Source organism: Globicephala melas, chromosome 7, assembly GCF_963455315.2.
Source record: "Globicephala melas chromosome 7, mGloMel1.2, whole genome shotgun sequence".
Classification (NCBI taxonomy): Eukaryota; Metazoa; Chordata; class Mammalia; order Artiodactyla; family Delphinidae; genus Globicephala; species Globicephala melas.
Window position 1 is genome coordinate 30,635,369 of NC_083320.1, and position 13,119 is coordinate 30,648,487.

The 13,119-nt window shown below is 40.1% G+C and overlaps 1 protein-coding gene across 4 annotated transcripts in view; it reads right to left on the reverse strand.

The window, feature by feature from the left end:
- The window catches only part of PARD3B (par-3 family cell polarity regulator beta), a 1,048,345-nt gene that overhangs the window by 421,811 nt on the left and 613,415 nt on the right, over positions 1-13,119 (reverse strand). For all 4 annotated transcript variants that reach the window (XR_009564558.2, XM_060301965.2, XM_030854060.3 and 1 more), the window contains 2 exons: positions 12,595-12,691; positions 2,759-2,874 (listed from right to left, as the gene is read on the reverse strand). Coding sequence is in view for 3 of the 4 variants with exons in the window: in XM_060301965.2 (XP_060157948.1) it covers positions 2,759-2,874; positions 12,595-12,691 (213 nt within the window). In the remaining variant the exon portion in view is untranslated. The remainder of the gene's footprint in view (positions 1-2,758; positions 2,875-12,594; positions 12,692-13,119) is intronic.

Genomic DNA, 13,119 nt, shown 5'->3' on the forward strand with positions numbered 1-13,119 from the left:
CAAGTAAGTCCAAATTTAATCAAAAGGGGAAAAGTAAATAATAAATCAAGATTCATTCATATAACATAACACTATACAATTAGTATAAAGAAACACAATGTGTCACAGAGATGTCTGTACATAGATGGAATGGCAATTAGGTAGAGTACTTTCTATAAGGATATACATAGCAAACTAAAATTTTCTATAAGGATATACATAGCAAACTAAAATCATGTTTGTATCTCGGAAGTAAAAGAAGCAGATGGGGATGAGAAGTCTTTATTTTTCACAATAAGAACCGTCTGTCTTTGGAAACATAAGTGAAAAGAAAGAAATGGAACCCACTCACCTTTAAAATAATTTGAACATAATATGCAAATGAAAATACTAGCTTAGACTCAGCAGCAAAAATGAAACAAATCAAAACAAAGAAGGTACCAATGAGGCTTATTAGCCTTTGAAGAAGTTTAAAGGCTTTATAAAGGAGGAATATCCAACATAAATTATGCAGTAAATAGGAGGTTTATCTTTTTCATTTTGAACATATGAAATTGCTGTTTTTCTAGGTCAAACACAATCAAGTAGCCCTAATTTGCTGTTCAACCTAAATACCTCAATTTTTTTAAACTTTTTGAAGAATGAATCTTGACCCCGAGAGGATTATTCCTCTAAGCACAGTCACCAACCTTTTTATCAAATATATTCATTCCTTATGTTGGCCCAGTGCCATATATGGAAAACTAAACTACTTACAATATCTTTTTCATCTAATCAAACAGGGAAGACACTTCCAAATGTTTACCATTCTGGTACCGCCTGAGCTTATTCATTGAGAAAAAACAACATACGTATTGAGCTCACTCAATTGTTCTGAGAATAGGGGTTCAGAATGGCCCTAGAATGTTGACCTCAGAGCCCTCTGAAAGACTGTTAGCTTTAATTTGGCTTTTCCTGGAAGGGACCAAACTTTGATAGTTTCTTACAAAATGCTTTTACAAAAGGCTATTTTTGAGGCTATTTTTTCTTACAAAATGCTTTTATAGCACATTTTACCACTTGTGCTGTATGGTGCACATACCAGTGCTTGTGCTGTATGGTGCATTTAAACCAATGTTTGATACCTGTATCCTGAAGACAAGAGCTCATGATCTTCGCCCAACTATGTAAAACTGAACAAACATTACTATTGTCATTTATGTTATAAGTACAATAAAATGCAAAGGGTGACTGCTAACTATTCATATTTTGCAAGGGCTATTTCATTCTAAACGAGAACATTTCTCAGAAACAAAATTTTCAGTAACAAAAAATGTAAACAGAAAAACTGTTTCTGGACATGGCTTAGGTTTTGTTTTTATGGAACTGATATAATTTTCTTCTTTCTTAAAATGGATGCTATTTTTTTCTTTTGCAGAGACTTTTAAAAACCGCACTACTGGCTACTTATTTTTTTTTTAATTAAATGAGGAAAAGAGTAATATATTTCTCACCCCAAATTGAGAGCAGTTTTTACGCATTCATCTTCTTTACAGAGAAATTGGGAAGACAGGACAGGAAATATTTATCAAGCACTCTATAAAAACAAATTGCTCCTTAAATTATTAGTAGTAATCTGTGTCACTGTCACACATTATTCCTTTGGTCAGAGGTTCACGCTTGAGAAAATACCCCTTTTTGACCAGTGCTCGAGACAGCTTCCTTATTAAGGCTTTCTGTCAGTCTCTTACTATAAGTGATTAGAGCAAATGTATCCCAGCGATCTAGTTAATTTATAGAAAATAGAATCAACTTCTCTTTTTTCATCGTGACTGAACATCTTTTTGAACTCCTATAAATGAGTAACAGATAAGCACTATTTATCAGATTGTTTCATGGAACACACAGTTTTGATTATTCCATTTTCTTGGTGCTACTAATGAAATATGTAATATGCTTCGGAAAACAAACAAACAAACAAAAAAGACATTGGCAAAGTTTGGCCTCTGAGCATTCAGGAAGCAGTGAATATTTTGCTGAGAAGTTATTTTGCACCAGCATCCTATTCCAATAGTTCTCTCTCTCTAAGGACCCATGGGAGTGCAACAATGTGCTTGGGTATCTGAGATGTCTTCCGGGATCTCACATTCCAGAGCCTGGAGAACAGAGTTTGCAGGGACCCTTGCTCTGCCCTGGCAGCCAACAGTCACCCAGAAATTCCTTGTAGGACTCAGAATCTCACTGAGGTTGTCTGGGCACGAAACCAAAGTACCTTGACTCCCTCAATCTGGCAAACCCAGGGACCCCTCTTCCCTCTGGTATTACAGGATTTGGAGATGGGCACTTATAGAGATAGATCTTCTCCACTGCCACCATCTCCATCCATTGCACAGAGAGATGGGATGCCCTGTAGAAGAGGATTCATTGAACTGCCTTATCTTCCCAGGCCCTGCAACAGGTATGTACATGAGAAACAGAAGAACACTTGCAGAGGTGAGAGTACAAACGTAAAGGCAGGTGAGTTAAAGATGCTTAATGGCATTCAGATCCTCCAGAAAGAATACTCCTATTTTTCTGACCTATACATAAAAATGTCACTTATCTCTCTTTTAAAAAGCGGTAATTACGATTAAATGTGTGAGAGGAGACAGGAAGATAGGATGACCAATATCCCCTCTTCCAAGTTTCAGCAAACCCCGCCCCCTAAGGTTGGAGTTGAAGAAACAACGGCAGGACATTCAAGAAGATAGATGGGCTGAGGCTGGACAGTTGACCTGGATGTCACCTCACCCTCACTTACCAAGGTCCATGCTCTTTGAGGCTTTCAGATTCATTGATTCAGGCTGCCTGGCTGGTGTCACAGATCTAAAGTTGAGGCGCTGATCCGGAAAAAATACTGCTGAATCCACCCCAGAGCTGCAGAAAGATGCCATATGCCATATTTAGGTTTAGAATAAAATCTTATTTTTTATTCAGCAGTTCTCATTTTGAATACAGCCCCTCATCGCTCCCTCTGCAGCTCCCTCTCCCATTGCAGAGCACAGGCTCCGGACGCGCAGGCTCAGCGGCCATGGCTCACGGGCCCAGCCGCTCCGCGGCATGTGGGATCTTCCCGGACCCGGGCACGAACCCGTGTCCCCTGCACCGGCAGGCGGACTCTCAACCACTGCGCCACCAGGGAAGCCCCAACCAGGCATTTTCAACCACTTCGTGAACCTCAGGTTTCTTTTACGAGATATAGCAACTCTGTTTTCATGCATTTTATCATATTCTGCAGTTTAAATAATATTCTCTGGCTAATACCATGTTTTCCTCTTCACTGATTTCTGCCAGTTGGGATCCTGCTATACAATATATAACTTTAAGTGGGCAAAGCAAACCCACAAAGCACTGGTGCTTCAAAGGATGTCACTAGATACCAGCAGAGCCTAAAGGCAGGTTAAGAGAGATCTGTGGGCTAAGAACGCCCTTCCTTTAAAAACAAGTGTAAGGGTTGTATCCTTTCTAGAAAACCATTCTGTTGAATGACTAATGGCTGCCGTAGTTTGGTTTTCTACTTTATTTAGGTCTATTTTCTAAAACTAATGTTAATGCTGAGCAAATAGTCTGCTCATCAATAATACCAACAGGAAGTAACAGGAAAAGCACAGCCGACAATTTAGACAAAAGATACATCAAATGCCCATTATAGGCTTCCTAGTACTTGTAATCTCAAAGAATTCCATTTCTGAGGAATATTTTATTTATTTTGCTTGAGGATGGAGATTATATAAGGGAATTACAGACAATGCCTCATTTCTTGATCTAGAAATAAATTATATTTATATACTTTTCATGAATTAAATTACAGCCACTTTATTCTCCCTTGGTACATGTATTTACAAAGTAAATATGGTAGCTCGTTTCAACACAACTTTAATCTTAAATACAGTAAAAACTCAAATCAAGTATCCTCGGTAAATCTGAAAGTACTGAGGTTGAATTTTTTTCAAATGGTTGGGATTTGACATTGTAAAAAATAAAATAACCCCCAAATTCAACTGTCATGAATGAGAATCCTTATAAAATGTACTGGGGAATCTCGATTTCTTAACCAAATACACCAAAATAAGTTTAATCTTTTCTTGAAACTTATTAGTCATGTATATTTAGTATTGCCTTGCAGCAATAATAATATTGCTGAATGAATGGGCCTCTGTTACTGTAATAGAGTGTAATATAGTATAATACAGCACAGCATTCAAAAGCACAGACTCCAGAGCAGGTCTGCCCATTTCTAAATCCTGGCTCTGCTCCTTACTAGCTGTGGGACTGGGCAAGTTATTGAACCTCTCTGTGCTTCCATTTTCTTATGTATAAAATGGGTATAATTACACTTCCTACCTCCTAGGGTTGGCATCAGATAAAATGAGTTACAAAGATTTGCAAAGTAAGGAGAATAGTGTCTGGTGCAGAGTAAGTGCTGTAGAAACATTTAGGAAACAAACAGATAAACACATAGACCTTCTTTAGCTTCCCAAATGACTAAGTTTCTGCTTTTCAAGTTATCCAAGTTTTTTTTACAGTTTTTTTGCCTTCTCTGTTTTTGTCAGACTCTCTGTGGGCTTGTGACTAAGAGCCCTTCTCTCCTTCTGTTTAGAAGGAATGATGTTTAGGGCCCTGGGCTTGGGAGCGAGATGCTAGGGTGGGTGGCCTCAATTTACTAGTGCATAAAATGGACACAGTGTATAGCACAGGGTACTACATTCAATAGCCTGTAATAAACCATAATGGAAAAGAATTTTTTAAAATTGGACAGTAATAGAATTTACTTAAGAAAGCTATTGTAAGTATGAAATAAACTAAGATACGTTAAATACTGACAATAGTACCTAGCACACAGTAAGAGCTCAACAAAGTAAGCTATTAATCCTTTCCTTTGTTTCTGTAGGTTAGCGTGGTGGTCTTTGAATGAGGGCCTGAGGCACTCTCCAGCAAAGAAATTATACAATCTGCCCTCCGTATCCTCAGGTACGGCATTCAAGGATCACCCAAACTGGGATCAAAAATATTCAGAAAAAAAAATTCCAGAAAGTTCCAAAAAGCAAAACTTGAACTTTTCATGCCCTGGCAACTATTTACATAGCATCTACATTGTATTAAGTGATTTGAAGTATACGGGAGGATGTTATATGCAAATACTATAGCATTTTATACCACGGACTTGAGCATCTGCAGCTTTCGGTATCCGCGGGGGTCCTGGAACAAAAACTCCTCATAGATACCGAGGGACAACTGTACATTTTTTCATGAAAATTTCCTCAAGAAGCTTAAATCAACTCTTTAGAATTATGAAGCTTTTTCTTTTCTTTCTTTCTTTCTTTTTTTTGGCTTCTTTCTTGGTGTCTGGTTACATGCTCAATAAAGAAAGCTACCGACATAAGGCATATTAGATGTGGTATCTAGTGGTAGTGGACAAATATGTCAATTGTAAACAAAAATCCTGACCTGCTAGTGCTGTTGACACTGGCTTGGCATAATAGCAATATTTTAATTGTTTTAGCCCACTTTAAAGAAGAATTCTGAGATGCCATGGTGAATATGAGCTTCCCCCTGAGCATTGATGTTTTGCAAGCACTTGCCTTTAAATGTGTTACTCAACCTTTATTTGCACTTAGTTTTTCATCCTTTGATCTCTTGTGATGACATGGTTTTAAGTGTCAGAGAGACTCATGGCCTTCATGGAACCAGTGAATTTAAGAGCTGGAAGACCTTAAAGGTCACCTCATCTAACTCTTCATCTTGTAGATAAGACACTGAGGCCCAAAGAGGAGACTGATGTTCCAAGGTCACGCAGCTGGCCAGTGCCAAAGCCAGGACCAGATTGTGGTTTCTTGAACTCTTCCCAGAGCTGCAAAAGCTTTGGCTAAAATGGTGGCTAGCCTGGGACACAGGTTGTTGCTGATCTTGAGCCCACGGAAATCAGACTTTTCCCTCTTACTGCAGTTTCATGCGCACTCTCTCATGCAGCTTGCATTTTAGGTTAGTTTTTTGTTTCAACAGTGGTTCATATCATGAAATAAAAGAAAATTAAAGGGTTAATCAAAATAGATGCCACGTTATAATGAATACCTTTAGGGAGGAGGTTTAGAACCAACATGAATATTCCTCATTAAAACAGCTCACGCTGGGCTTCCCTGGTGGTGCAGTGGTTGAGAGTCCGCCTGCCGATGCAGGGGACGCGGGTTCGTGCCCTGGTCCAGGAAGATCCCACATGCCGCGGAGCGGCTGGGCCCGTGGGCCGTGGCTGCTGAGCCTGCGCGTCTGGAGCCTGTGCTCCGCAACGGGCGGGGCCACGTCAGTGAGAGGCCCACGTACCGCAAAAAAAACAAAAAACAAAAAACAAAAAAAACAGCTCACGCTGCATTTAAAGTGCTCTGCTCAAGGCAGACTATGGGAATCTACCCAACTCAGTAATGTTTTGGTTAATCTACTTTATTGTTTTATTTAGTTATTTATTAGCTTGGTTTCTTTTTTTTTTTTTTTTTTTGATGTGGACCATTTTTAAGGTCTTTATTGAATTTGTTACAATATTGCTTCTGTTTTATGTTTTGGTTTTTTGGCCATGAGGCATGTAGGATCTTAGCTCCCTGACCAGGGATTGAACCCACACCCTCTGCAATGGAAGGCAAAGTCTTAACCACTGGACCGCCAGGGAAATCCCCACTTGACTGTTTTAGAATACTTTACCAAACCAGGCATTACGTGACAAATTAAGAATAAGAACTCAAATTTTCCCAAACTCTTGAGAAACAATTACCCCCATTCCCATTGAAAAAACAAGATGACAATGCAATAACATGATGTGGAGACACCATCAAAGATGATCAAAGAAAATAAAAAGCTGCTTTGTACATATGAATGTAACATATATTCATATACGTGTTTGTATATATACATATGCATACCTGGATATGTCCACTAAATTGATCATGGTGATATGTACCTCTGTTAGCATTGTTTTGAACATGGCCAAGTGTACACTTTGAAAACCTTCAATAAAAGGACCCCTCTTGCCATGGTACAAAATGGAAACAAGGCTGATATCAGATTGGCAAATATTTAAGGAAGGAAGGAAGTGTAATATGAGACACGATGTGATTGGAGCCAATGTGAACTTCCAATGTACTTGAATAGTGAGTATAGTACTGAGTTGGTTAATGTGAAAATACCGTAGACACATACATTAGACTAGTAAAACAGTTTGTAATTTTATGCTACATATTGGAAGTTTTTGGAGTGAGAGGGTGACACAATGATTAACTATAAAACATGGCATATTTTAATTTTGAAGGCAGTTAGCATGTGCTCATGGCTGAATGGGCTGCAGCGGAAGCTGTAAGTTGACAGCAGGCCAAAGACGTGTCTTAGATAAAGACTGTATTTCCCCCATGAACAACCAGGGAATCTATCAAAGAGAAATGATATTCAATGTCAAATTATGCTGCCTAATGAATAAATAAGGGTAGCGTGAAACATATGCCAATGTCCTGAATATAGTGACAAATCAGGAATGGGAAAGACATAGAAGACCCCCCAGGAATGTTCAAGGAGAACTGTCTGAAATAAAAAGGCAGGGGAAGGTTTTGAGGGGCATGTCTGAAGTCTCAGGTGGCCACGGACCAGCTTCAATGATTGGCTGCTCTGAATAAGAGTAGATGCAGGTCACATGTATGAAAGAAAGAGAGACGGAAAGAGCAGAACTGAGAGAGAACCAAGAGGGAGGGAAAATATGAACATGTAGGGAATAACCAAATGTTGTCTGAACAGCTAATCAAATTCAGTATATTCTGTCTGCTGGCGATTTGTCTTAAACTCTCCCTGAGACATCACAGTAAAAAATGCATTTCCTTTATATATATAATATGCATATAATATATATACTTATATCATATAATATATATAAAGGAAATATATTAAATATATATTTTTAAATTTAGACACTCATATTCTAAATGTTTGTCAAATAATTATTGACATAATAGTACAAATAAGTTCAGTAAGTTCCTGATTTCATTTTGGTTCAAAGTACAGGCATAAGTTTAGTTTGATCAAATTTGTTTTTCACTTCTCATGAATTAGTAGTTTTCTGTTTCACAAGACTGGTTCCATCCCTTAAAAGCACTACTTTTCCCTTTCAGGGGGGCTTTTAACTTTTTTTTTTTTTAAGACAGGACAGCCTCCTTTGCTCAGCCCTCCTGGCTCCCTTCCAATGCTTCCTCCACTGTAAGTTTCCAACATGCAAACCCCCACTGCTGCTGGTCACCTAGGCAACACAGCAGTTTGCAGGATGGTGCAGGTCACAGGACCCTAGGAGAGGGAGAGGGAGGGGGAGGGAGGGAGGGAGGGAAGGAGAGAGGAGGGAGGGGGGAAGGGGAGGGGGAGGGGGGAGAGGGAGAGAGAGAGAGATTCAGAGCTTTAGATTTGTTCCTTCCATTCCAAAAATGTCTTTGACTCTGTCCCTTCCTCTCCAGCTATGCTGCTCCTCCCTTCATTCAAGCCCCTCTCCTCTCTTGCTGGTTGTCCCAGACTAGTATCCTTGTCTATGGTTTCCCTTAGCCATTTATTCTCCACAAGTGAACTCACTTAACATGATATTGTCAGGCTTCAAAGCCTTCAATGCTTCTCCACTGCTCTCTGGAGAAGCATGGCGCTCACAGAGCATGGCAGACAATGCCCTTCCTGTAGATTCTTTCCCCAGATACTATATGTTTTAGCCACGTTGAACACACTGCATTTTCCCTCTCCCATCATGTGGTTCTCCTAACCTAAGTTGCCCTTCCCACCTCTTTTCTGCCTAGTAAGTTCCTTTCTATCCTTCAAGAAACCTTTCAAACACTACCTCTCCTGTAAAAAACCTTCCTTGACACCTACAGACAGAGTTAGTGGCTTTTTCTTCTAGGCTCCAATGACATTTTGTATCTCATGCTCAGCAGGCTGCTTGCTAATTATCTGTGTGTCTGTCTCTTCAAGGGGACACTGCATTCCTTGCGGGCAGGGATGCTTCCAACCCATTCCAGTACCTTCTACGGCGCCCAGTTTAGAGTTCCATAAATAATTTTGAATGGATGAGTGAGCACATGAATGACAATGATCAAAAGAAGATTTAAGACTGAGAAAAAGTTATACTTTTGATTGAAAGGAGATTACTGTCAATGTTAAAAAGAGCAGCTCTAGAAAAGGGTGAGAATGGAAGCCTAAACAGCGAGTTAGGGAGGGAGAGGGGGAAAAGGAAGTTGCTGGTTCACATCATGTGATGAAGATTTACAGCAGTGAGAGCCAATATAAGCTGTTTTTCAAGATCGTGGAGAAACATGCTTTCCTGAAAAGGGAACGGAAGAAATATGGGGCGACACGGAAGCAGCCAAAAAGGCAGTTGCTAATTCTCAATGATTCTAGCTCTGCAATCTCTCTCAACTACCTCTGTCCCCTGAAAGGTTCCCACCCGAGAAAGTTTCTCCCCAACCTCCCCAGCACAGGTCCTCAGTAAGTTTCACTGCCATGGCCCCAGGAGGTATCCACAGAGCCTCTGGCTTCTACCAGATATTAACTCTCCTCCATTTACCTAATCCTTGGGGGTTTGCTTTTTTTTGTTTGTTTTATTCAAACAGAAAGTCACAAAAATTATAATCCTTGTTGTACACAACTAAAACCCAATCTTACCTGCTGAACTCCCACAGTAAGATTTTACTATCTACCAAATGAAGTCTGATCTCCTTATCCTTGCTTTTTGGGCATGATCATCTGGCCAATCGGCCACGAGAGAAGTTGCACAAATCAACTTACTTTCCTACCTCCATCTGTTCCTTCTGCCTTTGCCTCTCTCTGAAATTCTCTTCCTTCTGGGGCTCTTTTCATGTCCATGCTCCTATTCATATTTTAGGGTTCAGCTCAAGTATCACTTTTCCCCCTAACATTTTCCCTGCTTCCTGTACTTGGGAATATTCTCCTTTCTCTGCCTCAGCAGCTCAGGGCATTTTATCTATGTCTTCTGGTAAATATCACTTTGTACCCTGTGTTCTCGTTTGTCACTTTTACCTATTAGCCTACCATCGTCTTGAGGCTAGGGTTTCCTTTTGGGCTCTTGGACCCAATCTTAACAAGTGTTGGGGGGTGGGGAGCGAGGAGCTCTCCCATATTTCCAATAATTCTAGGACAGCAGCAGGGTTTTGGAGAACTCAACTAAATTCTGACACTATCTACCTGACACAGATCCCACAGGTTGAGGGCTCAGTCCTATACGACTGCCCCCCATACTCCACCTCAGATGCCAGTTTCAAGCTCAGGTTGTCACCTGTGCTTCAGACTGATGGGCTACAGATTGGAGGTTCCACAGACCCCTTCTTGAACTTCAGACACCAGTCACAAGTCCAGGTTGTTACCTCTACTTCTGACCAACTGGCTATAAATCAGAGGTGCCCTAGACCCCTCCTTGGGTTCGATTAGTTTTTGATAGTGGCTCTCAGAACTCAGAGAAACATGTTACTTACTAGATCACTGGTTTACTGTAAAAGAATATAACTCAGGAACCACCGTATGTAGAGCTTCCCAGGGCAAAGTATGTGAGAAGAGGCTCCGAGCTTCTATGCTCTCTCTGAGTGTGCCCCTCTCCCCACATCTCCACATGTTCACCAACCCAGAAGGTCTCCAAACCCTGTCCTTTTGGGTTCTTATGGAGGCTTCATTACAGAGGCAAGATAGATTACATCACTGGCCACTGTCAACTGATTCAAGGCCCATCTCTCTGGATGGGACTGAAAGTTCCAACCCTCTAAGCACAAGACGGGCTCCACTGGCAACCAGCCCCTTCATTAACATAACATGACACCTTAATCAGTCTCAATACGGAGGAAATTCCAAGGTTTTTAGGGGTCAGTGCCAGAAATGGGATTAAGGCCAAATACATTGATCTTATGAATACAATACTACAGGTTTATATCTGCTTTATCTCTGCACTATTCCAGCAGGCCTGTGCATATACGCTGGCTAAACAGTAAGGTAGGATGAGTGAAATTATTTTTAAAATGGATTTTTTTAACATCTTTATTGGAGTATAATTGCTTTACAATGTTGTGTTAGTTTCTGCTGTATAACAAAGTGAATCAGCTATACATATACATATATCCCCATATCTCCTCCCTCTTGCGTCTCCCTCCCACCCTCCCTATCCCATCTTCTAGGTGGTCACAAAGCTCGGAGCTGATCTCCCTGTGCTATGCGGCTGCTTCCCACTAGCCATCTATTTTACATTTGGTAGTGTATGTAAGTCCATGCTACTCTCTCACTTCGTCCCAGCTTACCCTTCCCCCTCCCCATGTCCTCAAGTCCTAAAATGGATTTTTTAATGCTACCAAACTCATTTTTGATTCAGGATTGAGGCAAGCAATGCAAATAAGCATGCAAAAATAAAAATGTCCAGACTTTTGCTCAAGAAACCCCCAGAGATACTGATCTAGAACATTATTGTGATTATCAATCTAGTTCAAGAAGCTGTATTTGAGTAAAAAAGTTGACTTCAAAAATGTAGAAGTCGGAGATAGGTAAATATAGGTAAGCTTCTGGCTAATAGAGTTAGCTGTACTCTTGTTGTATTGTTTTATTTTTAGCAGATTGTAAAAAACAAAACAAAACAAAAACCATAATAGTGATGTTTGAAAGAAAACAGCATTGCTGCAAGAAAAATGAAAAACTTCACAGGATTATCATGGGACAAGAATGGAATGAAATATCCAGTTTTTAACAGCCATAATAAATACAGAAAATAGCAAAGGGACAAGTTAATGATTTTTAAAACTCATCAGAAGAACAAAATCTATGAATTCTACTAGTCAAATGGTGTGTATGTTAGTAAATCTCTCTCTCTCATGCTTGTGTGATTCTAAAAAAATATTGATTTTTTGGTTTCTATTACAGAATGGATATAATATTGGGCTCTTTTCAACAGTTTAGATTATATATGGTGCTGTTTTAATTTTTAGATTCCATTAACTTTCTTGGAACATCTATTTTTAAAATACCTTTAGGGTTGCCAACTGCAAATAAGAAAGAAAAAAAGCTTTATGTCTTCTCAGTTTTGTTTCATACCTTCCCATATAACTGGTTTTTTTTGAGTTCCACCTCCCTAGTTTTTAACTTGGTAAAAGAAAATTCATCAATTTTCTCATATATCTTAATAAGATATGATGAATCTTAAATTCCAGGAAGCAAAAATGAACAATCTGAGGTATTAATATTAGCTATGAGAAGTTTTCGCTGGAAAGGAATTACAGATACTATGAGATTTCCATCCTGTAAAGAACTAGAGTTACAATAAGGTTGCTGGGTTTTCCCAGAAAAACCATACTGGGGAATATTTATGGTATATCACTTTTTTTTTTTTTGTGGTACGTGGGCCTCTCACTGTTGTGGCCTCTCCCGTTGCAGAGCACAGGCTCCGGACGCGCAGGCTCAGCGGCCATGGCTCACGGGCCCAGCCGCTCCGCGGCATGTGGGATCCTCCCGGACCGGGGCACGAACCTGCGTCCCCTGCATCGGCAGGCGGACTCTCAACCACTGCACCACCAGGAAAGCCCCTATGATATATCATTTTATCGATACCTGTGGCTGTAATCTTCAAGGCCCAATTCCAGAACGGGATGTGGTGGAGGAGGAGGTCCTCCGCTCTCAGCCCATCCGTCATTGGGAAGCAACAGCTCTATAAGCAAAGAACAAATAAAGCTGTAGTAAACAGGAGGCAGAACCGTCCAGCGCCTGGTTTTGTTTCAGTCCATCTCTCAGACATAATTTTCACCAACACAGAAACCAGCCTTGAAACAAATAAGTCCTCACACAGCACTGAAGGATTCATATGCACGCTAATACAGCCTGTACGGGGAAATGTAAGCCTGATAATGTGACTTGCTGGCAGCCCCTGGCAAGTGAAGTCCTTGCATCTTAACTACCTTTTCCCACCTGGGAAGGGTTGACACATATTCACTACCTGTGATTTGTAGAAGATTAACAAGCCATTTCTTTTATGACAATGTTTTTGTAAACAAGACTCTATAATGAATGCTCTGGATTAAATGGTGATTTAAGCATTTGCCTCAGTGACAAAAAGTACTTAAAAAAAACATGAGATAC